We start from the raw sequence: 25,147 nt of genomic DNA, 5'->3' as shown, positions 1-25,147 counted from the left end.
GAGGAGCCTGGTGGGCTGCAGTCCATGGGGTCGCTAAGAGTCGGACACGACTGAGCAACTTCACTTTCACTTTTCACTTTCATGCATTGGAGAAGGAAATGGCGACCCACTCCAGTGTTCTTGCCTGGAGAATCCCAGGGACGGGGGAGCCTGGTGGGCTGCCGTCTATGGGGTCGCACAGAGTCGGACACGACTGAAGCGACAGCAGCAGCAGCAGCAGCAGTGCTGGGCCTTTGTTGCTGTGCACGGGCTTTCTCTAGTTGAGGCAAGTGGGGGCTACTCTAGTTGGAGGGTGCAGGCCTCTCTTGTTGTGGAGCACAGGCTCTAGGGCACTTCAGTAGTTGCTGCACGTGGCTCAGATGTTGCAACTCTATGGGTTCTAGAGCACAGGCTCAATAGTTGTGGTGAGTGGGCTTAGTTCCTGGATCAGGGATAGAACCCATGTCTCCTACACTAGCAGACAGATTCTATACCACTGAGCCAGTAGGGAAGTCCAGAGGATGGGGGTGATGGCAGATTCTTAACCTCTGGACCACCAGGGAAGTCCCTCCTATGAACTGTTGATGGGCTCGCAAAGGCTCGCAACACCCTCACCTACCTAGCTTCCTTTCTGGCTACTGAAGTAACATCTCGCACAGCTGTGTCATCGCAGGGTGTGTCCTCCAGCGTTCTCGGGAAGGCACTGACTGCTGGGAGGACCAGTTTCTGGGACTGGCTCTGATTGGTGATCCATGATCATCCAGTCCACCTGCCTCAGCGTACGTGGGTGTTGCCCCGGGCTTGGGCACCAGGCCCCAAGGAGACCACCAAGATGCAGCCCAGACTGGGGCCTTTTCTCCAAGAGCCAAGAAGTCCTCCATCCCTTGGGGGGCAGTGCTGAGGGTGAAGTGCTCAGTGTTGGCCTCTCTTCTGCCACTGAAGTGGGCCTGGAGCCCTTTGTTGCTGGCCCTTCCTGTTGCTGATGTGGCCCTCTTGGGCTTTGTTCTAACTGGGGCCATGGCCTGCCCTGGCAGAAAGTGTGGCAAGAGCTCTGAGTGCCCATTTTTCCTGTGATAGAAGCTAAACCATGGAGAGGGGGGTGACCTCAGGGGCCAAAGTGGAAGACCTGTCAACGTTATGCATGAGAACCCACGTGGCCCTAAATCAGGCAGGACGTTGACAGAAGTAACCTGGAAGTTCTGAGGGAGGCTCAGGACTCAGGAGCAGACGGTCAGGACCGAGAGAGCGGCCTGAGGAGACAGTGTGCTGGCTGGGCTTGCCGGTGATGAAGAGAACACTGGTGCGGCAAGGCCATAAATTGGATGACTGTGAACATTTATTTGCTTGGCTTCGTGGTTTGGATAATGAGGTAGAGTAGAAGGGAAAGCCCTTTGTTGAACTTGTAGTCATGAACACATTTTAATCCAATAGACCAATATTTTTCATCATGATGAAAAAAATTAAGAGTTTTGTGGTAGGTGCATGTGTGGTGTTCAGTTGCTCTGTCGTGTCTGATTCTTTGCGACCCCATCGAATGTAGTCCACCAGGCTCCTCTGTCTGTGGGATTTTCCAGGCAAGAATACTGGAATGAGTTGCCATTTCCTTCTCGAAAGGTAATTTCATTTGGCATTTTAGAAAATGCTGATTGTATAACACGTTCATGAAATGCATCGTTAACTCTGGTGTAACAGGTGTTGAGTAAAACTTTTCCTGTGGCCACAGAATTAGAATTAGAGCCCCCAGCTAAAACTGTTAAGTTCTAAGTACTCCGCATTCTAAAGAGAGGAACCCGGGAATTCCCTGGTGGTCCAGTGGTTAAGACCCAGAGTTTCCAATGCAGGGTGCTCTGGCCTGGGAACTACGGCTGCAAATGCTGCACAGTGCAGCCAAAAATAATAACAAAAATAAAATAAAGAGAGAAAGCAACAAATGACTCAGTTACTCTCACCTGCATCCCCATCCCAAGGGCTTTCTGAGAGTTTGTAGAATTGGCCCAGCCATAATCTATACTCCCATTTCCTCCTCCCCAGGCTGCTGGGGAGCTGAACACAGGGAAGGAGGGAAAGAATCGGAGTTGGTGGGAGCATCTGGGCCGAGGGCTACCCTTTTGCCAACAAATGCCAAGCAGCGACTTTCTGGAAGAACCATTTTTGGAGACTGGAGATGTCTTTGAGGGTGAGAGCATCTCCTTGTTGGCTGAACGGAGCTGGGCTGCAGATCACAGAACCACAGCAGGGACTGTGACGGAGGCAGTGGCAGCCCCCCACCCAGTCCCCTCGTGGCCTGAGACGGTGAAATAGAAGTCAGTTCCCACAAATCCTCATGGAGGAGGACAGCGGTCCGAGGGTGACTGAAGCTGGGGGCTGCCACAGGACACACAAGAGGCAATGGCAGCCAGAGAAGGGCCTGGGGGTGCCGACCACTGCTGGGCTAAAGAAAGACTGGCTGCTGCCTTCTGAGGGGTCTTCAATGCTGAAGAACGCTAGGGGAGCAGATCCCCAAGCCCCAGAGGACTGTACCTAGGATGGATCCAAATGTCACGGGGACCTTCAGCCTGTCCAGCTTTTTTTGTTTTCGTTGGAGTGTTTTTTTTGGGGGGGGGTCACGCTTCATGACTTGCTGGATCTTGGTTTCCCGACCAAGGGTTGAACCCAGGCCCTCAGCAGCACAGAGTCCATACCACTGGACTGCCGGGGAATTCCCAAGCTTATCCAATTTTGAAGGTCCTCTTTAAGAAGAATACAAAATTGGGTAGTGGGGCTTGGAAGGGACTTGTGCAGGTGAGAGATTGTGAGGTTTCAATTTTATTAGCTTTGTAGTGAAATCACTTCTGCACAGGTAGACAGGACGGCGCCCCCAGACAGAGTCAGCTGCAGCTGAGCCAAAGCGAGACCAGGGCAATGTTCCCAGTCAGTCAGCAACCAGTTAAGCTTCTGCTGTATTCCTCCCTTGAAGAATGAGGGGCTGGGTAAGGGTGGGGGATCCCAGGATCAAATTATGCTCCTATGTCCCCACTATGGGCTTCCCAGGTGGCGCTAGTTGTAAAGAACCCACCTGTCAACGCAGAATATGTAACAGACTGGGGTTTAATCCCTGGGTTGGGAAAATCCACTAGAGGAGGGCATAACAAACCCACTCCAGTATTCTTGCCTAGAGAATCCCATGGACAGAGGAGCCTGGCGGGCTACAGTCCATAGGATTGCACAGAGTCGGACACCACTGAAGTGACCTGGCATACACACACCGCATGTCCCTCCTATCCTGATCAAGGATTCAGAGTTGGGAGTGGAGGGAAGAAGCAGGCATGTGCTCCTCCCACCCACCCCAGTCCTCTGTGCCACCTCCCACCCCCAACCAGGACCGTGACAAGTGCGGTGAGGAACAGACCTTCAGAGCAGATAGGAGATTGGAGTTTTCAGCTGGACTAGACTTTTGGAGGTACTGGTTGGAGAAATCTAAAATGTGTTCATGTTCCTATCCCAATCCCACCAAATCAGAAGTCTGTAACAATCTGATTACACAGACATTGACTAGGAGTTTAAGTCATGCTCTTGCAGAAAAGAATCAAGGAGTCATGAAGCAGGACCGACCACCTGTGAGAGAAAAAAATCCAGGGCATCGTGAGAGGCACCTAGGGGCCCCAAGCCTGAACTCCTGAGTGTGCTTCCTAGTCCCAGCACCTGCTGTAATTGACAAGGTTTTTTTCACAACTGGGAGCCTCAGTTTCCATGTGTGTAAGATGGGCCATGTGAGGATTAGAGGCTGTCTATGGAGATGTGCTTTTCATTTATTTGTTAATTTTATTTTTGGCCACACTGGGTCTTGGTTGCAGTGCATGGGCTTTCTTGAGTTGTGTCAAGTGGGGGCTACTCTCTGGTGTGGTGCTTGGGTTTCTCATTGCAGTGGCTTCTCATGTTGCAGAGCACGGGCTCTAGGACCATGAGGGTTTCGGTAGCTGTGGCGCATGGGCTTAGTTGCCCCTCGGCATGTGGATCTTCCTGGATCACAAATCAAACCCAGGCCCCCTGCATTGGCAGGTGGGTTCTCAACCTCTACCACCAGGGAAGTCCAGGGTGACATGATTTTTAGACCGTGAGATCTATGCTCCCTGTGACACATGGGTAAATGCCTGGATGGCATGCCCTTCTCTGGAGCCAGAGATCCAGACTCAGGGGTAGGTGATAAAGTACAATGTCCCTGGTGGAGGTGACAAAATGGCTTTAGTTTGAATGGGCAAGTCTCTAGACTGTGATAAACAAGCTCCTCTCTGTGGGAACCTCACAGCTGTTCTTCTCCCCAGTTTCTCTCTGTACTCCCTTCCTCCTCCAGGAGCAGGGGGAGCCACCTGTCCCACGCTAACCTCCTTGTCAAGCTCTAGTCACTAACTCACAAGGATGTTGAGAGGCAAGACATGCTGAGCTTAGAGACTTCGCCTCACTCTCCTTTGCACTGTCTCCTGTGGGAGGGCAGGCCCTGAAAGATTCCCCCTCGTTCTCAATGTTGATTCAGCATGAGAGTTCTGACAAGGCTACCAGACTGTGCACACTGTCTCACCCAATGTCCCAACCTCTCCCAGGTTAGGTTCCCGTAAGTGGATTTTCAGAAATAGTCCTGCCACAGGGAAGGGACCAGGCTAACTCCTCATGGAGTCAGGGCTTGAAGAGAAATATCGTCTCTGTCATCGTCCTTCACTCCTTCCCCCTTCCTAAGCCAGTGCTTTTCCCCTTTGTGAAGGTGTTAGTTGCTCTTTTGGACAGAGGCTCCTTTGTCCATGAAATTCTCCAGGCAAAAATACTGGAATGGATAGCCATTCCCTTCTCCAGGGGATCTTCCTGACCCAGGCTGAGTCTTCTGTATTGTGGGCAGGTTCTTTACCATCTGAGCCGCCAAGAATGACCCTTTTCCTTCCTGTTAAACCAGTCTAACCCCTACTGCTTTCCATAATCCTTTTGAGAAGTGTCCATCATCAGAAAACCCAATTCAATTCAGCTTAAGCAAGGAAAACAACTTGCTAACCCATCATCCTCGAACAGCGGAATCTGATTAGGCCCAGTGAGGAGCAGAGGCTTAAACAAGTGGTAGTGAGAAGGTCTGCCAGCTCTAATCCTATCCTTGTGGTGGCAAGACCACTCAGCATCACATCCTCTTGCGACGCTGCCCTCAGCTTCTAGCAATGTCTCAATGTGAAGCCTTGTTTGCCCAGCCTGGATCATCCACTTGTCCTTGAAGCAATCCCGGTGGCCAGAGGAATGGAATGATGGGGCAGGACTGGATGGGGAGGTCTGAGTCAGTTCCACAAGGACTGAGAATGGGGCAATGATGGATGCCCAGCACACGGATGTTAGGAAGGTCATGTCAGAAAAACACCCTGGGGGCAGCAGGGATGTTGGGCTCAAAGAGAATGGATGACCAATGGGCTGGTTGCACATGGGTGGCTTTGGGATGGTCTATCCTGTTCTAATGCCCCAGACTCTGGGAGGGTTGGAGGTAGAGTGTGGGTTGCTGATGAGACCTTGTCCAGAGACCTGTGGACCTCAACTCCCCCATTTGGGGGCCCTGATCCTTCAGTCTTGGATTCTGGCTTCCATGGATCTCAGGTCTTGGCCACGGACAAGCTCTGTCCTCTTCCTTCCTCTTTCATGCCTCTGACCAAAGGATGAGGCCAGCTACCCATTTCCAGAGCCTCAGAGATCCTGGTCTTTTCTAGAAGCCTGAAAGTCCTGTGGCTTCCCTGCTTTGTCCCCTCAGAGCAGACCCCCTGAGCAGAGGGGCTTCTGTGGGGTTGCAGTCCTGAGATCACCTTCCCCTGCCTGGGCCATCTCTAGGGTTCACCCCATATCTGAAGTCCTCCGTGGCAATGCAATGCCAGGTTTGAACATTCCAGGGATGGGGGTGTTCAGACCATCTGGGCCATAAGGACCACATACCAAGAAATGGAAGAAAGCACACCTTTATTCCAGGACCCAACACCACAGCATGTGGCCTGGTGTCCAGAGCACGCAGTCCAGAAGATCCTGGTGAACATGGCCACACAACCCAGTTCCAGAGCCCCCAGAGGGGCTCCCTGGGGTCCACTGCAGGTGGGGGTGGGAAGCAGAGCCCAGTCCCTGAAGAGCAGCACAGACAAAAGGTGCCAGGAGAGCCCCAGGACGTGATGTATTGCCCCAGCTACAGGGTGGGGACCCAGCAGCAGCAGCTGTGGGAGATCCCGGCTTTGGCCATCTTTGGTCCTGGCTACAGAGCCATCCTGAAGGCAAGGCCAGCGGCAGAGGTAGTGTAAACACGGCTGAAGGTGAGGGGAGCCTACTGGCCAAGCCGGGTGCTCTCTGAGCTGGGAGGTGATGGGGTCCCAGGAACAACAGGGGTGACCAGGTGGACAGGACTTGGGTCAGAGGACAGGAGCGCTCTCAGAGACTGCCTGGGCCCAGAAAAAAGGTTCGACGGAAATGGAGGAGAAAGACAGGCAGAGAGAGGAGACTAGGAGCAGAGAGGAGACCGTGGCTTGATCGTTTCCCTCCTCCACTCCCACCCGCGCTCTGAGCTCTAGGGCAGGTGGTCCCTGAGTTCTCCAGACTGGGGAGGACAGGCCTCTCCGTTACCAGGCTCTCCCGCAGTCACGTGCATGGTCTCCTTTCAGACTGAGTTCCCAGGTGACTCAGTGGTAAAGAATCCGCCTGCCAATGCAGGAGACATGGGTTTGATCCCCATGTCCAAGGATTCTCCACATGAAGACCTCCTGGAGGAGGAAATGGCAACCTACTCTGGTATTCTTGCCTGGAAAATTCTATGGAGAGAGGAGGCTGGCGGGCTATATAGTCCATGGGGTTGCAGAGTCAGACATGACTGAGCGACTGAGCATGCACCTGAGAACAAGGCTGAGTTGACAATGAGAAGGAACTGGCTCAGCCCTGTTTGCCCCACCTCTGCCCCAAACAAGGCTCGGCCCCAGCTCATCCTCCTTCCCCTCTGGGGGTGCCCCACCCCAGGCTATTCTCATCAGTCCTCCGCCGCCTAACCCCAAGTCAACTCTTTCCTGAAGCTCCCCTGAATCATAGGCTAGTAACTATCCGAGGCCCCATACAGGCTGGGAGGAAAAGAGTGAGAAAGGGTGGGGTGGGGTGGGGCGGGAAGGAGGGAAGAGGCAGGGGAGAAACAGCTATGTCCACATGTCAGGTCCAGCACCAGCAATGCAGAGCTGGCCTTCAATCCCTGGAACCCAAGTACAGAGAAAAATCTAAAGAGAGATGTTTCAGAATGTAGGTAGTCTTAAAAATACTGTGTGTGTAAGTCCATCAGGGTTTTAAAAAAAAGAAATCCTTAATTCATCACCTCCGAACTTGGTTAAAAATGCTTTTAACATTATACCATATTACTCACTATAGCAGCACCACATAAAGTAACCAGAACCTGCAGCTGCTGAATCTTAGGTTTCTTCTCCCTTCTTTCTCTGCCTTTAGGAAGGAGGAAAAGACCACTAAGTTTGTGGGTTTCACGAGTCAGGCAAAGCAACCCTTCAAGCCCCAGGCTCGTCCATAGTCCTGACATCAGCTACTCCAGGGTCCTGAGGGCTGACGTCTACAGGCACCTGACAGGCACGTAAGAGGAGTTCAGAGAATCCTGGTGTCCTGGCGTCCATGGGGAGTGGTGGGCACTGTGCGAATGGGAAAGTGAAACCCTGGAGAGAGGGGTAGGGTGGGGAGACGGTTGCTCTTTAGCTCCAGCAGGAAGTTGCAGCTGCCCCTCTGTGGGGCTTTTGATTTCAAAGAAGGAAATTTGGTAGACATTTTTACAATGGGGCCTCAGTTGATTTCTAAATGTTAGCTCAAGACAAAAAGAAAACCATTCCAGTGGCCAAACAAGTCTCGAGACTAGTTTCTAACCTGGTTCTCATGAAATCTTAGAAATTCTGGCTTCCCAGGTGGTGCAAATGGTAAACTACCCTTCTGACAGTGCAGGAGACGCAAGAGACTTGGGTTTGGCCTCGGGCCAGGAAGATCCCTGGAGAAGGACATGGCAACCCATGCCAGTATTTCTCAGCCATCCACTCTCGGCAATTCTGAGATTTTAGAGCTCCTAAGATCACTTAGTTCCATGATTCAGAAACTTCACAGTATGTATACATACTCTCAAGGAACTCTGTTCAACTCTGTTAAAATGTAGATTCTGTTTCCGTACAACGGGGCCTGAGATGCTGTATTGCTAACAAGCTCCCAGGTGATGTCACTGCTGCTGGCCCACCAGCCACACTGTGTGGTGAGGACTGAGTCCAATCTTCCACCTAGGGAGTCCATCTGATGGTACTATCCCTGCTCACACACCTAGCTATCTCTAGTTCTGCTCACACACCACCAGGGACTGGAGGCTCACTACCTAGAGAGACAGCCTGAGTGGCTGCAGCTGCTGCTAACTTCTGCCACCCAGAGCCCAACATGCCAAAGCCCAGGCTCTGGGATATCAAAGTACCACAAAAGAAACTTCAGGATGGGATGGCTTGATGCTTGTGGCAAAGATTTAAGCAGGAAGGATTTTCCATCCAACTGCCTGCTCAGCAGCGCCCAGTTAAACAGAGAATACTACTATTCCTGGGTGTTCTGGTTAGTAAAGGTTTGGTGCAGTTTGTTTACATTCTTTTCCCCAAAGCCAGGAACCAAGTTTTTTTTTCTCTGCACTTGGGCAAGGTGTGTGGTGATGCTACCAAAGGAGCCAGTTTCCGACTGGTGGAGGACAGAGAAGGGAAGGACGCTTGAGGCTAAACAGAAGCCCTGGAATCCTCAGGCCATGTGACAATCCCTGTGCTGGTGGAATAGGCGGGCTCCACCTCCTCTGGTGTTGGGACATCCAATCCCAGATCCTCCTTCCTGGGGCCTTCCTGATGGGCTCAGGATCACTGGGGCTGCAGACCACGTGCCCCGTGCCCCATATCCCAAGGCCAACCACTCAGAAGCCCAGCTGTCAGAGCTGGGGTGTGCAGAAACCACCTAGGCCACTCTTCATTTCACCACAGAAGGGGAACCCAGGCCCAGAGTGAATGAGGCTTTCTCAAAGTCACACAACTGGTTTGCAACCAGCTCTTGTAAAGGCTCATAATCCTTTGAGGCAGAGCTGGACAGAAGTCACTGGTATTAGCCAGATTTTTGGTCACCTACAGCAGCAACGTTCAGGAAAAGGACCTTCCGGAATAATCCTGAGGGAAAGAGGAGGGTCTCAGAGGGAAATCGTGGACAGGGGTCGTGAGGATTCTCCTCTGTAGGGGAAAATCATGGATCAGTTTCCTGGAGGGCAGAGGGCTGGGTGTCTGCTAGAACGGAGCTCTGGAGGCAACAGTCAACTAGTCCTCTAGTGACTCCTAGGATCACTGAGTTCCAGAGGCCCAGAGGAAGGGCTTGTTAATGCAGTAAGGGGAGAGGGGGTCAGAGTGAAAGTTCCAGAAGGTCATGTTTAAAGGTATTCCCAAGTCTGGATTCCTGGACCACTCCAGAGCTCCAAAACCAGAATCGCTGTGGCTGGTGCTTCCCTCCCAGGGGAAATGTCTGGGTTTAGGAAGCAGCCTGGGCCCATCAAGTCAGAGAAGGACTCCTGGCTTGAGTGGGAAGTTCTGCAGGCAGGCAGGGCTAGGTCTTCAGGCAGGGGAAGGGTTGTCTGTCCTCTGGGAAGCATGTGTGGTCCCCGGGGTCTGAGGGGCCTAGGAGCTGGGGGAAGGGGGCACAGTACCTTGTCCCAGACCCAGCCTCACTTCCCAGAAAACTGCCCTGGCCTCGCCTTCTCCAGCTTCTGGCGCCGATCAGGGGGTATCTCGTGCAGGCTGATGCCGTGGTTGCTTGCCCTGTGGGGAAGGGAGAATAGGCGGTGGGAGGGCAAAACCCACGCCACCCTGCCGTGCTGGGCAGGAGTGGGGAGAGGGGACCGAGGGAGTAACTCGGTCTTCACCCACGGATGCCGGATCCTCACCCGGGTTGCAGGTCCGGTGGTTTGGGGATGGGTTTGTTGAAGCCGCGTCTGCCCACCAGCCAGTACGTTTCCTCTGCGCCCTTGCCCTGGGGAGACACGCGGGACGGGAGGGCTCAGGCGGCCTGGGGTGAGGGCCGGTGGCGCTCCAGGTCAAAGTGGAAGCGTATCTTCCAGCCCGGCCTCACCTTCAGCTCCGTGCGGCCCCGCACCTCAGTCAGGAAGCCCTCGTTTAGGGCGGAGAGGATCTGCACGGTGCTCCTGTTCACGTGGATGCGGTAAGCTGGGAGAGCGGAGGACACCGTGACCTCGGGGGACACCCCTCCCGCGTCCCCGCCCCACCTCGCCCCTTCCGCCCCCCCCGCCCCCCTCCGCCCGTCCCCCCCCCCCCCCCCACCCCGTCACACTCACGCAGCCCGGTGGACTCCATGCGCGAGGCGGTGTTGACCGTGTCCCCAAACAGGCAGTACCGGGGCATGGTGAGGCCCACCACGCCCGCCACGCACGGGCCTGCGGAGAGGCGCAGGGTTGGCGGGCCGGCGGGCCCTGGCGGCACCTAGTAGGGCTCAGTGGTCTTTAGCACTCCCAGAATCTCCACTGGCTCCCCAAAGACACCCTCTCAAGCATGCCCTCCCAATTACCATGGAGCCCCTGATGTGAAAAGGTGGCTTCAAAACAAGTCCCCCCCCCCCGCCCCCTCCAGGCCCCCTCCACGGGTTTGCCTCTTATCATGTAAAGCGGAGCCCTGCCCGCACTAGGGAGAGGGGCTGGAGTGCCTGGGGGCAGGGGCGCCCGGGTGCGGGGACAGAGTTACCCGAGTGCAGGCCAATGCGGATGCGCACAGGCACTTCCGGCATGTGGCGCATGCGGAAGGTGCCCACGGCGCTGAGGATGTCCAGAGCCATGTTGGCGATCTCTGCCGCGTGCCGGTGCCCGTTCCTCTGGGGCAGCCCGGAGGCCACCATGTAGGCGTCCCCAATTGTCTCCACCTGAGGCCAGAATTCACTACTGAGCGTCCCCTGCCAATGCCACTGTCCCTGGTCAGAAGGCCTAAACTGGGGTGAGTGGAGAGATCCTGGGGGCCTTCCAGATGGGGGACTAGCAGCAGAGAAAAGGAACAGGAGGGCTGGGAAAGAGGACTGTGCTAGTGGACTTGGATAGTGGGTCTGGGACCTGAGCAGGAAGGGTTGGGGACTGGGGAAACTGAAGGAGGGCTTGTCCCCTCCACACCCCACCTTATAGACATCATGGGAACCAATGATGGCATCGAAGAGCGTGTAGAGGTCATTGAGCAGGTCTACGACTTCGATGGGCTCACTCATGGCTGAGATAGTGGTGAAACCCACAATGTCACTGAAGTACAGTGTCACCTCTTCGAAATACTCGGGCTCCACAGGTGTCCCCATCTTCAGTGCCTCCGCCACAGACCTGGGGATGGCAGGTGGTGAGGTTGCCTGGAGGCCACACCAGGCTGGCTGGACTCCAGCTGTCCTCCCCGCTCATCTCTCCCCATCGACACCCACGGAGGCAGCATCTGTGTGAGCAGCCGGTCTGTCTTCTGCTTTTCCAGCTCCAGCTCCTCTGTGCGCTCCCGGATCAGGTCCTCCAGGTTACTGGAGTACTGTTCCAGCATCCGCAGCATCGAGTCAATGATGTTCATCTTCCGGCCTTTGTTGATGCTCTTGAACTAGTAGGAGGAGGAAGCTGGTGGGGCTGCTGGGGACCTGGGCTGCCATGCCCTTCTCATGCAGCCATATTATGCCTGATCCTCTGTCTACACTCCCTTTCATCTCATCCTCATCAAGCCCACACCTCACCCCGTGCTGGGCACTGTGTTTTCACACATTATTTGGGGGTCAGCTGTTCTGTTAGTAACTGACAAGGCGCTGAAACCAGCCCAGTCTTTGGACTCCCAAGCCAAGGGTCTCTTCCCCACACCAGGCCAAATACATACTCAATAAATGTTATTTTAATTGAATTAAAATTTTCTCCCATCCAGAGCTCCACCTCCCACTCCAAAGGTCTCCACAGCCCCCATTCTTGTCCCCACCAAACCCTTAGTCCTCAGGCAATGCCTTAGGAAGTAGCCTGGAAGGTCAAAGATCCTGCCAGCCTGCCTTTCAGCAGCAGCCCCCCTGCCCCACCCCAGGTTTCTGGCAAGTGCCCAGCCCAGCCCCTGACCAGTTCAAAGGTGCGGTCCATGGAGGGCCGAAGTTCTGGCTGCTCTGCCCAGCACCGTTTCATCAGCTGGATGCACTCCATGGGCGCCTGGTCTATGGACACGGAGGGCCGACACAGTGGAGGGGGGCTCTGTACCCTCTTCACCACTTCTGGAAGCATGAAGGGACCAGGAGAGGAGATGGACCAGAAGAGAAGCCACCTCTGACTCTGGTCTGATTGTTGAAGCTTGGAATGAGGGGATTGGAAATGGTCGGGGGTTCCTTTAAATCAGAGCTTCAGTAGATGAGGAAATGTAGCGTGGGAGGTGACTCTGGGAGCAACAAGAGGACCCTGAACCGTGGGGAGGGGGCAGGGGGCTGTAAGAGGTGTCAGGCAAAGAGGCTGCCTTATTTATAGCATATAAGAAAAGCAGAGGTTAGATTGACCAAGTGGTTCTCTGTTTCCTGTCTGGTGGGCTCCAGTCCATGGGGTCGCAAAGAATCAGACACGACTTAGTGACTAAACCACCAGCACCACCATAGATGATAATATGGACTTGAACTAGATCCAACTGCTCTCTTTGCCCTTTTCCGCTCTCCTGCTGTCTCCCTGGGGCCCCTAAGAACCAGACAGGAATGTGCTACTATCCTTGGGGGAGCAGGAGGGTTCCAGGGTCAGAACAGAGGAAACCATGGAGCGCTGAAAGGTCACCCCTCCCCTCGTGATGCTTGGCTCTCCACTGCCCTGATCCTTCAGGTGCACGTAAGCGTCGGTACCCAGCGAGGCTGGGTCTCTAGTCCCAGCACCAGGCGAGGGGCGGCCGTACCCTCGGGAGTGAGCTCCAGCATGGCGTAGGGGGCGCTGCGGCACACGACCTCCTGCATGATGATGCCCAGACTGAAGACGTCGCCGGCCAGCGATCCCCGGCGCTCCAGGACCGGGTCTCGAAGCAGCTCCGGGGCTGTCCATAGCTGGTCTGAGGTCGGGGAAGGGGGTGTGGGCACGCGGAGAGCCGCGGAGGCCCTGGGGACAGGCCCCCCACCCTCACCATAAAGCCCAGACTTGCCCTCGCTCAGCCTCTCAGCCTGTGTCTGACCTTACTGCTCGCAGTTATCCCCAAGAGAAACTACCAGAAACCCAAAACAGGTTTCCCAAACTGTCCTGCCCTTTAGACAAAGCGGTGCCTAGAGAAGATTTGGTCCCTTGGAAACAAGCCCCACCATTAGGTAAAGCCCCATTTGAAGTGGGACCCCCAGCAGAGGCAGGAGCTCCGCCCTCAGGCACAAGTACCACCCCCTTAACAAGTCCCGCCCCCAACAAGCCCCGCCTCCCCAGCCACAGAGTTCCCTCTCTTCGTCTCAGAGGTCACAAGACCTTTTCGGCCTCAGGAGTCGCGTCCAGTGGATGTGAGATGGAGAGAGTTCGAGGGAAGGAGAAAAGAAGAGGCGCTTGAAATAATGGGGACGCGGGGGATGCTCGTCCGCGCAGGAGGCAGCCGCGGACGCCTACCCTCCGCGCTCGGTGGCTCCGGTAACACCCTCTGCGCCTCCAGCAGTCGCCCATGACCGTGGTCGGTGACTTTAAGCACGAACCTCCCGTCCACCACGCAGTTCCGTGACTTCAGCCGCCCATGGGCCACCCCTCGATGGTGCAGATACCTTATTCCCTGGAAAGGGTGTCATAAAGGGCAAACTCAGCCCACTCGGGTCCCCTGCTGACTCCTCCCCGCTGGATCCCACCCACTCACTCCCACACGCACACCTTGATGAGGTCCAGAAGGAGGGAGGACTTGAACATCCAGTCCAGCTTTATGTCTCTCTGGGCGAGGAGGTCTTGGAGGGAGCCGCGGGCACAGTGCTCTGAGACCACAGCCAGCACGCCTTCTCCGGGGGCCGCGGGGCCGCCAGCTTCTCCCGCCAGGAAGAGCCCCAGGTAGAGGGCCACGTTTTCATGCCGGAGTTCCCGGATCTGTAGGGTGGTGGGGGTTGGGGGGGGACAGTTAACAGGCATTTTCTGTCCTGGGGGCCAGGTGGATGGAGCGGAGGCTGTTATTCAGGTCTGGCTTTGATCGGAAGATGGGATAAGAATAGTGAGTGGAAAGATATAGGGCATGTAAGGGGCTTCCTTCTACAGTAACTTCTCTCTCTGGAAAAGACAGCATAGTCAAAGGCCACCGTTCAGACACTGAACATGATTTTGATTTTGTACTTTTGGCCCCACCGCGAGGCCTGCAGGGATCTTAGTTCTCCCGGCCCTTACCAGCGCCCCCTGCAGTAGAAGCGCGGAGTCTTAACCACTAGACCACCAGGCAAGTCCCTGAACATCATTTAACTTAAAAGTTATGAGTGAAAAGACAACCTTGCCCTGGTAATCAGGACCCAGGCAGATTCTGATTTATTAACCATAAGACTTTGAACTTGATGGGTCTTAAAGGAAAACACCTGATGAAAGAGAAGCTCCTGGTACCACCCTGCCTTCTGATACAACAGCCCTTTGGGGGAGAATCAGGCAGACATTGCACTATTTTCAAAAGTCACCAAAATGGCTTGTGCTGGGGACTCAGCACAGGGCCGCTCTGCTTGGTTACATCATTGCACCAGATATTTCTGAGACCTCCCCCATCATGTTGTTCCCCAAGTTAGGGAAGGACTAAGCAGTCCAGCTGTGTCCAAGAGGAGCCATCAACAAGGTCACACCCACCCAGGAGGACAGAGGCCCTCACCATCTGGCTGGAAAACAGGGGCTAGTGGGTGACTGGTGCCCTTGCTAGCTTTTCTTTGGTCCCACAAGGGGCTTCTTTTCATCTTAAATGCCCGTTATTAAATGGTGACCTAGTCTGTTGACTACTGGTAGTCCACTTAAATCATTCTGCAGCTGTGACCCAGAGCTTCTGGGAGGCATCTGTGAAGGAGGCCAGGCCAGGGCTGTACAGTGTTGGGAGTAAGGGGGGCATTAAGGTTGGAAGTACCAGAATAAGCCAGTTTATAGCCTCCTTGCCAGTTTTCCACTTCCCTCAATATGCATCAACTGGGCCATGCTGCACAAGCAGTCTGACAGAACTGGAAGCCCATTTATTTTCTGTCATTCACTCAACAAACATTCGCTGGGTGTCTCTAATATTCCAGACACTGTGCTGGGTGCTGGAAATACAATTGAGGAGACAGAGAAAAAGTTCTCACTCAGCTTACAGTTCAGGGAGGGAGGAAGATAAGAAATAAGCAAGCACACACAGGTGAACAGATGATGACAAATTTTGATAAAAAACATCTCAAAGAAAGAACTAGTGTTGTAAGAGCATGATGGGAAACCTGCTTTAGAGAAGAGGGGACACTTCATTGAGAGCTCTTGGTCTCCCCCACAGTGGGGCCTACTTGGACTCAGCTCCAAAGAGAAGGCAAGGAGGGAAGAAATGACGGCCGCCCCACACCCCATCATAGACCCACTCCCACCTTGGAGAAGGCCATCTTGGTTGCTGGACGGATAGCTATGTGCCGATTTCCTGGGAATTTCTTCAGCCAAACCCAGTCTCCCTGGAGCAGAGATAGGAGTAATGAATTTGGTTTCTTAAAACCCTATGGGGGCTTTCCTGGTGGCTCAGTGCTAAAGAATCTGCCTGCCAATGCAGGGGGCTCGGGTTTGATCCCTGATCTTGGAAAATCCCACATGCCATGGATCAGCTAAGCCCGTGTGCCACAACTACTGAGCCTGGGCTCTAGAGTCTGGGAGCTGCAACTTCTGAAGCCCATGTGTCCTAGAGTCCATGCTCCACAACAAGAGAAGCCACAGCAATGAGAAGCCCGAGTACGACAACTAAAGGGGCAGCAGGAACAAGGAGCTTGATGTTTGCTCTAAATCTCCCTCCCTCATGATTAGCCGAGCTCTCTTGGCTCTCCCTGAATCTGATCTCATTATCTCCCACCCATCCCACCACATTCAGATTTGCAGACTTCATAGTCAATGTCCTAATGCCCTCTTGTGACTTTCTTTTTTCCACGGTAAGTCTTGCTGTTCCAGAGACTGATTGGGATAGAAATGCTGGGTGGGGTCACGACGTGGGTCTGGCTTGAGTCAGAGACAGCCTGTTTCTTTAAAAAAAAGTCTTGATTGAAGTTGTTACAATGTTGCTTCTTTTTTGGGGGGGCTGGTGGGTTTGTTTTTGGAGGTTTTGTTGTTGTTTGTGTTTTGGCCTCCGGGCATGTGAGCTCTTAGCATTGGTAGGTAAATTCTATTTTTTTTTTTTTTTTGGTAGGTAAATTCTTAACCACTCAACTGCCAGGGAAGTCCCAGGCATCCAGTCTTTAGGCCACTGTGATAGGCCTTTGAAAAGCTGTCACTTGGATGATGGCTAAGGGGAAATCCCCCAGCAGGAAGGCTTCCCAGATGCCTCACTTTGAGGAGGAATCCCCGAACCCTCTTGGGGTTCCCATCCTGGGCTCCTATCCCCATTTCCTCCACTTGTCTCCAGGACTAGAGCTCGGCCTGCCTGGGAATTCATGCTCACCTCATAGAGGCCAATGTTGGTGTAATCCGGGAGCTGGCTATGGATGCTGCGAACATCTGATGTGCTGCGGGCAGCCAGACTGGTTCGACTCCCCTGGGCCACCTGGAGGAAAGAAATCAAAGAACAGAGTCAAAATACATTGTGGGGTCAGAGTCCTGGGTTGAGGTCAGGTTGTGTTCTGGGGATTATAGAAGGGAAGGGAAGAAACCTTAATTAGAGAAGGTGATAATGACATTACTTCCCATGTACAGAATGCTTCATGGTTTACAAAACAAACATATTCATTTTCTTGTTGGAGCTTCAGGCTGTCTCAGGAAAGTGGTCAGGACAGGGGCTGATACCCTCATTGCACACGTGAGGGGGCTTATCCCAGCACTCAGACCTGGGACAGCAAGGGCAGAAAGCAGGCCTTCTGGGGGAGGGGGGCTGGGGTGAGGGCTGGCCCAGGCAGGAGAGGACAGCTGGCTCCTGGCTCCCCACTTCCCCCACCTTTCGAGAGTTGGCCCCATGCGGGTGGAGGAAGGTGATGTCGTCCAGAGTCAGGATGATCTTGTTGGGGCCAGAGACCATTTGAATGTGAAGCAGCCGGTGCCTGGTAGAGAAAGGAAGTCATCTTCACCAAGGGGAACAAGATCCATGAGAGGAGGCCAATGGTGGGGGGAGGGTAATGCTGTCTCAGGGGAGGGCAGTCACCCCCAGATCACGCGTCCTCTGGGACTCCACCAGCCCTCCAGGCCTCCTTCCTTCTCCCCTTCTCCCTTCATCCACTCTTGAGTGGGCCCAGTCTGCTGCACAGTTGCCCATTTCCAGCAGATGGAGAGCCAAGCACATCTCCTACTTAGCTCACTCCCCTACTCACCTACAATAATGGGCCAAGAAGGCCCCAGCCAGCCCCATCCCAACCACCAGGAGGAAGCCGATAAAGACGACGCTGGGTTCCACTCCTGGAGGGGCAGTGAGAGGAGAGAGGCTGGGGACCGTGGCGGGGGCAGAGGGGAGCACCCTCTCTAGGGAGGTATGCGGTGCTGTCAAACCCTACAGGCTCCAGGAAAGGGGGATGGGTGCTCAGAACAGGACTGAGGGAAAAGTCATGGGTCTTGCAAAAGGTGGGAAGGTGATTCTTGGGAATGTTAAAAAGCTTCCAAAAGGGCTCCAGAGGGTCCCCAATAGAGGGGTCCTGCACAAGCCAGGGGTCTCTGAGGAGGACCTGGAAGGTCCTCCAGCAGGAGTTACGGGATGAGAGTTCACTCTCACCATTTCCTGGAGGGTTCATGGTCACTGTCCCAGTGGGGGGACAACGCCCTCACCTCCATTGCAGATGGTGTCTGGGTCGAACCAACACGAGGGGTCAGGCCCAGGCCCCCGTCCACCTTTAGGAAAATGCACTGGGGTTCCAGCGGAGTGGAAGAAGCCCTGGGTAGGGTCCAGAATGTATGTAGAGAACAGCCGGTCCCCAGTGGCATCCGTGTCCAGTAGCACAAATGAGGGCTCCTCAGCTCTGCCCAGGGCCCCACAGAAGCCAGGGACCCGGGCATCCCGGATATGGCGGGCCACTGCCGCTCCGGAGACCCAGCCGCCACCTGCGGCCGCCCGCGCTCGCGCCAGGCCCCCAGCCAACAAGAAGACTGAGTCATAGATGGTGCCGAAGAGAGGGGATACCTGGGGAAGAGGGTGGGGGCCTCAGGTTTAGGGGTCCAGGCCCACAGAAAGACAGGGACTTACTGTCCCCGCTTATTCTTCTACTGGGCCCTTCAAGCCCTCTGTGAATTGACCGCACCTCCTAGTTAAAGGTTCCATATCCTTCCCATTGGCTCTCTTCCTCTCTCTCCATTGGTTCTCTCTTCCACTCCCTAATTGGCTATCCCATCTCTTTTTGCCACTGCCCTTCCCTCTTTTCAGGATTCTTAAGGTCTTCTTATCATTCGTTACTTCTGATTCCATCACCTACATCTCCTCTCTTTCCTCTCCTTTTGGTTACCCTGCATATATTTTAAAAATCATTACCTATTATTCATCGAAAGCAGATTGTTGGGTGGAGAAAGGCCTGGGGTAGGTAAGTGTTGAAGTAGAGACCACTGGGAGATTTCATTTGGGAATTTGGACCGGAGGTGCTGTGGCCTGAACCAGGGGACTGACAGCGAGGATGGAGAAAGTAGATGGATTCAAATGGCTTTTGGGAAGCAAAGGTGACAGGACTGGATGTCTGGACATCCAAGGAAGGGTTAGAGGAATCAAGTGACTTCTAGGGGTCTCACTTGGGCAGCTAAGTGGCTATGCTACTTACTGAGAACAGAATAGGATGTTCCCCACCCTTTCCCTCACCTCTCTTTCTTCACCTGCCCTCCATCCCATCTCATCACTGTTCTCAGGGAATCCTGAGTATTAGCTGCTTGTTGGGAATAAGCTGTGAATCTAAATGTTCATAAAAGCCCTTGGCTCCACCCAAAGACCTTTCTGCTTCTCACAGGATGTAAGCTCTCAAAAAGTTAAGACCCAGGGGAAACACCTCTGAACTGGGCATGGAGGCTGGATCTGTACTCCCCCTCCTTCCGGCTCTCTCTCTCTCTCTCTCTCTTTTTCTTTTTCCAGCTCTCTTTTAAGAACACCAGCTCTTTGTTAGAGGCTGTAGGTCATAGCCTGTTGGAAGTGGGTTTACTTTTAAGTAGGCTGCAAAAGATGTTGCACTATAGAGTTGGTTAAGAGTTTGCTACTTGGGGCTGACCGTGAGAGGTCTCATTACCTACTCTCTGGAAGTAATTCCAATACACTAAGATGCTCCAAGCAAGGTCAGAGCCTCCACATTCCCAGGACAGGGAGAGTTGCTGGTTATTCTCTCTGTATACCTCCTCCCTCCCATTGACTGCATGCTCCTCTCATTCCATCTGTCTGTCCGCTTCCAGCCTCCATCTCCCCTTTGGCTATTCTCTGCTCTCTTCCCCCGGCTCTCTTCCCCTCTTCCCACCTCCCTGGTTCCTCTACCTGCTGCAGATTGAGGTCCGGGGGCAGCTCCCGGTGCTCTTGGGCCCTGCGCAGGCTGTCCCGCACGCTGCCTCCCTGGGGACAGTGACGGGTGAGGGTGAGCACCGCATCGTGGGCCTTGCGAAGCTGTGAGTTGTTGGCGAGCACCGCCAGGGCGTCAGGGCCTGGAGACAAGGCGTAGTGGAGCGTGTCGAAGGGCAGGAAGACCAGGGAACCGTCGGCCAGGCCCAGTTCCTCTGCAGCCTCCAGCAGGCAGCGCTGCTCCTCGCCGCCCAGCAAGACCGAGTGCATTACCATGATCACTGCTGCGGACACAGAGACCCGGCTAGGGACTCTGTCCTCTGCTCCCTGGACGACAGATCCCCGCCCTCGCATCCTGCAGGGGAGCCTACCTCTGACTCTGGGCCCATCTTGGACCCTCCTCAAGGCCTCTCGGGCTCCAGACAGGTCGGAGGGCTCCATGGAGGTCACCAGGGCCACGGGCAGGCCCCTGGCCCTGAGCGCCGTGGAAAGTGCGCGTCCCGCCTCCACCCACAGGTCCTGGGGGGCGGTGACCAAGGCCACGTGCGCCCAGCGGAAAGCTCGCAGGAGGGCGTAGAGGGCATCGGCCGCGGGCGTCACCACCGGAGCCGTGGTGCCCGCTGCCCGCGTCCCGGGGCAGCCCCAGGGCACCAGAGCGACCCCCGCCTCCTGGGCTAGTAATTCCGCCGGCCGGCAAGCTGCGGGGTTCACCGGCCCCACGAGACCCGAGACGCGGGTGAGCGCCGAGGACACGGCCCCCAGCGAGCCCGGCGTCCGGCACGGCTCGGGCAGCAGCGCGACCTCGAAGCGGGGGCCGCCCTCCAGGGCAGCCGCGTGGTTCAGGCGGGAGGCGGCCAGGCGGGCGGCCAGGTCCGGGCGGGCACGCGCGAAGATGGGGTCGCAGGCCCAGGGTCCCAGCACCCCTACAGTGAACACGGCCGAGAGGACGGAGCGCGGCAAGAGCAGCAGCAGCAGCAGCAGCAGCAGTGGCCTCAGCTGAGGCCGGGGCCGGGACGGGATCCCGGGAAGGCCGGGCGGAGACGGAGCCCACCGCGTGGGGGCGCAGAGTCCGGGGCTCCGAAGCCCACCGGCGTGGAGGGTGCAGACGGTCATTGCCGGCTTCTGCGAGCACGAACCGAGCAGCATGAGCGGATGCGACCCCCAGAGCTCTCCTAGGGCTCTCCGCAACGCCCTCTCCGCCCCCCGCCCCACACTTTCTCAAAGCGCAATTAACCTGCGGATTGTCTCTGCTTCCATACCGCGCCTCCCGCCCCTGCGTGGACGTCTATATAGGGTCAGGGGTATAGCCTAGAAGTACCCCCAATACCCCGCCACCCCTGCTTTGCCCTGCTTTCGCTCCCCCTTGTCTGCCCCTCCCCCCTCTTAGAGCCGTGGTGGGGTTGGGGGGGTCAGTAGGGACACTCCTATACACTTCCATGGTCTCTCTCGGGCAAAAGGGCCCTGGAGTCCGCGTGGAGGGGGCTTTGCCACTCACCGGAAAGTCCGGGGGTCGGGCCCAGGGCCAGGGTGAGGGGTCACAGGGGCGATCCTTCTGACAGGTCTCCTTTGCCAGGGCCCAGGGCGGGGGGTGTGGGAACAGCAGGCCAGAGCCCTTAATCTCCCCAAGCTGATTAGGGTCTCTTAATCAGGCAGGAAGGGGCTGGTGGAGGATGGGGCCTCCTGGGGTGGGCTCTGTCCTAGCTTCCAGACAGCCAGCCAGCTTCTTTCCCTTCCTTGCCTCCCAAGCCCCCCACCACAACCCCCAACATAAAAGCAGCTGCAGGTGCCCCTCTCAGGCTGCTGGCACACTACCCTGCTCCGCCTGGGGAGCCGCAGGATATGTCCATGGACACTTGTGGGTGATCAGTCCTAGGGTCCTATTCCCTCTACTCTTGTTTCCAGTTCTGCCAGCCAAGTCCAAGCCCATCCCTTGGCTGCCAAAGTCTACACCCAGAGACCAAACCCAAACCAGCGTGATAGCTGGCTTCTCTCACCTGCCCACACTTGATTCTCTGACCTCCACATCTCCATGCCTAGATAACTATCCTTTTGGCCTTGGGAAGGCAGAACTCCAGGAAGTAACGGAAAGAACTTGGACCTTGGACTGACCTGGGCTCAGATTCCTCCTTATTGGCTTTGCGAACTTGGGAAAGTTTCTTAAGCTCTCTGAAGGTCGTTGTGGAAATTACCTGTGACAGTGACTATAATTGCTGCTGGTGCTGCTAAGTTGCTTCAGTTGTGTCTGACTCTGTGTGACCTCATAGACGGCAGCCCACCAGGCTCCGCCATCCCTGGGATTCTCCAGGCAAGAACACTGGAGTGGGTTGCCATTTCCTTCTCCAATGCATGAAAGTGAAAAGTGAAAGTGAAGTTGCTCAGTCGTGTCCGACTCTTAGTGACCCCATGGACTGCAGCCTACCAGGCTCCTCCATCCATGGGATTTTCCAGGCAAGAGTACTGGAGTGGGGTGCCATTGCCTTCTCCAGACTATAATTGCAAGAAGACTGTAATGGGATACTTGCCTTACTATATATCAATATTTATTACAAAACTATAATAATTAAAACACTCTAGGGACTTCCCTGGTGGTCCAGTGGCTAAGACTACATGCTCCCAATGCAGGGGGGCTCGGTTTGATCCCTGGTCAGGGAACTAGATCCCACATGCTGCAACTAAGAGTTTAATGGTACAATTAAAGATCCTCCTGTGTGCTGCAACTAAGATCCAATACAGGCAAATAAACAAATATTTTTTTAAATAATAAAAAAAGACTGTAGTATTGGTGCAGGGGTAAACAAATAAACCAGCTGGACAGAATAGAGAGCACTGAAACAAACTTAGCAAAAATGCAAATTTGACAAATGAACAAGTAGACTAAGAAGAAGCTTTTCCACAAATGGAGCTGATTAGCTAGCCATACGAGAGGGGGAGGGAGGAGACAAAATTTGATCCCTATCTCACACTACATAAATCAACTCCAGGTTAAAGACAGACATTAAAAACGAAATTTTAAACTTGAATCATTTTTCAACCATCACGACAAAGATTGGCTCAGGCGAGAATCATCAGTAGATGCTAAAGCTAGGGAGAAATTTTGATGAGAAGCAGGATATTTGCATGTCTTAAGGCGTCTCGCCACAGATTGCTTATGAGTTTGGAAGGGAACAAAAAAATAAATAAAAAGCTGTAATTAGACAGTGGAGAAATGGGACAACACTTTGACCAGTGTTGGTCAACCAGTAAGGGACAGATAGATATTGTGTACCTCCGGACATGGTAACCTGAGAAGGACACAGTAATACTGCACAGATCCAATACTGCACGACATTCATCTATGCAGTGTTCCAGCTGAGACTGTGTGCATTTGTTCCCAGACCGGTCCAACTCTGTGACCCTATGGAACTGTAGCCTATCCGGGGGCTGTAGCCTGCCAGGCTCCTCTGTCCATGGAATTTTCCAGGCCAGAATACTGAAGTGGGTTGTCATTTCCATCTCCAGGGGTTTTCCTCAGCCAGGGACCAAACCTGCATTTCTTGCATCTCCTGCATTGACAGGTGGACCACTGGGATTCCCCAGTACATTTTATCAATCTAATCTCAAGGAAATAGCAGATAAACACAAAATGAGGAACATTCTACTAAAAAAAGGGATGGGCCTGTATTCTTCAAAAATGTCAACATCATAAAAGACAAATAAAGGTTGAGGAAATATTCCAGATTAAAGGAAGCTAAAACAACATGACAGTTAAATGCAATGCCTGCCTCTAGTTTGGAGCCTGTACAAAGGATTTTTTTTTTCTTTCTTTCTTTCTTTTTTTATTTGGCTGCACTGGGTCTTAGTTGTGGCATGCAGGATCTTTAGTTACGGTATGTGAATTCTTAGTTGTTGAACTTGTTGCAGCATGTGGGATCTAGTTCCCTGACCAGGGATCAGACCCAGGCACCCTGAATTGGGAGCATGGAATCTTAGCCAGTGGACTACCAGGAAAGTCCCCAAAGGGTTTTTAAAGCTATATATGAGTATACTGTTCATAGGGATATAAGAATGCTATAGAGTGTATTAACATCTGTCAATTGATGACATTGGTCATCATATGATTGGGAGATTTTATCAAAGTATTTTATCAATGTAAATTTTGAATTTTACTATCCCTATTTGTATTTAGCTGAAGTATTTGAATAAATACACTGAAGTATTTAGCTGTAAAGCACCATAATGTATGTAACTTACCCTCAAACAGTTCAGAAAATATGTATATATATTTTGTCTTATATATTACATACTATATGTTATATATATTTATCAAATGATAAACAAATATGATTAAATGTTAACACTATCTGAGTAAAGGGTATGTGAATGTTCTTTGTATTATTTTTATTTTTGCAGCATTTTGTAAATTTGAAGTTATTTCCCAATAAGATTTAATAAAAAACTTTTAATAAAAAGGAAGGGGGGACTTCCCTGGTGGTCCAGTGGCTAAGACTCTGCACTCACAATGCATGGGGCCCAGGTTTGATCCCCAGTCAGGGAACTAACCTTTTTTTTTTTTTAGCTGCAACTAAAAAAAGATCCTGCATGCCATAACTAAGACCCAGCATAGCCAAATAAATACAAATAATTGTTTTTTAAAAGAGAATGTCTTCATCAGTCAGAATAGGAAAGAATTTCTTAAACATAACAAAGTACAAACCATAATGGAAAATAGTCATAAATTTGAAAATATTAAACTTAAAATTTCTGGTCAAAAAAATATCACAGAGAGAAAACATGAGCCACCAACAAGAAGAAGAAAGTTTCAAAACATTAACAAAGAGTTCGTATCCAAAATATATATGGGGTATGATATAATATAACCCAGTAGAGTGTTCGCTTTGGCAGCATATATACTAAAACCCAGTAGAAAAATGGTCATAGGAAATGAACAGACAAGTTATAAGAAAAGCCTAAGGAAAAATGCCCAGCTTCACTAATAAAGGAAGTGCAAGATAAAACTATGAAATACCGTTAACATCCATCAGACTGGCAAAAATAAGAAAGTGTGACAATATCAAATGTTGGTATGAATTTGAGTTGGTAATACATATGTATTATGTACTACATGTGTAGTACCAATACAAATTGGTATTACATATGTGTGATAAGAGTGTAAATTGGTGGGCTGTTTGGCAATTAGTAAAGTTGAAGCAATTCCATTTGTAAGAATTACCCTAGAGAAACTAACATTTATTTGTATATGAAGAGACATATAAGGAGACATTCAAAAACTTTTACTGAATTTCTACTATGTCTCAGGCCCTATTCTAGCCTCTGAGGATAGAGCAGTGAATGAACAGTTAAGATCTCATGGAGATGGACTTAATCACTGTATTTAGGGATTTTCTATATGTTTGAAATATCTGGTAATTGAAAAAAAATTTTTATTGTTTGAAAAAAACATGTTTGGACTTCTCTGGCAATCCAGTGGTTAAGACTCCAAGCTTCCATTGCTGGGGCCATGGGGTATGATCCCTGGTAGGGGAAATAAGATCCCACATGCAGCATGGCATGGCAAAAAATAA

At 52.9% G+C, this 25,147-nt stretch overlaps 1 protein-coding gene across 1 annotated transcript; it reads right to left on the bottom strand.

Annotated features, from left to right (window-relative positions):
• Positions 1 to 9,709: 9,709 nt before the first annotated feature.
• GUCY2D (guanylate cyclase 2D, retinal) lies at positions 9,710 to 20,699 on the bottom strand. The gene is made up of 18 exons (XM_052658579.1): positions 19,958 to 20,699; positions 19,566 to 19,870; positions 17,894 to 18,245; positions 17,446 to 17,530; positions 17,076 to 17,178; positions 16,587 to 16,688; positions 15,535 to 15,615; positions 13,847 to 14,053; positions 13,595 to 13,751; positions 12,912 to 13,061; positions 12,107 to 12,255; positions 11,449 to 11,612; positions 11,161 to 11,353; positions 10,740 to 10,914; positions 10,337 to 10,435; positions 10,114 to 10,208; positions 9,929 to 10,014; positions 9,710 to 9,803 (listed from the first exon to the last, which is right to left on the bottom strand). Exons 1-18 carry the CDS (start codon positions 20,697 to 20,699, stop codon positions 9,710 to 9,712), a joined length of 3,339 nt encoding a protein of 1,112 aa, XP_052514539.1.
• Positions 20,700 to 25,147: the final 4,448 nt, after the last annotated feature.

Source organism: Budorcas taxicolor, chromosome 19, assembly GCF_023091745.1.
Source record: "Budorcas taxicolor isolate Tak-1 chromosome 19, Takin1.1, whole genome shotgun sequence".
Lineage (NCBI taxonomy): Eukaryota > Metazoa > Chordata > Mammalia > Artiodactyla > Bovidae > Budorcas > Budorcas taxicolor.
This window is presented reverse-complemented; position numbering and strand designations above follow the sequence as displayed.

What these genes read in the sequence shown, in the direction of transcription:
- GUCY2D (XM_052658579.1), bottom strand. Translation starts at nt 20,699, where the DNA reads ATGACCGTCTGCACCCTCCACGCCGGTGGGCTTCGGAGCCCCGGACTC. An exon ending in GCTGGAGCTCACTCCCGAGG is followed by an intron (nt 12,256 to 12,911) that starts GTACGGCCGCCC and finishes TCATGCTTCCAG; the next exon opens with AAGTGGTGAAGAGGGTACAG. An exon ending in CTCACACAGATGCTGCCTCC is followed by an intron (nt 11,354 to 11,448) that starts GTGGGTGTCGAT and finishes TGCCATCCCCAG; the next exon opens with GTCTGTGGCGGAGGCACTGA.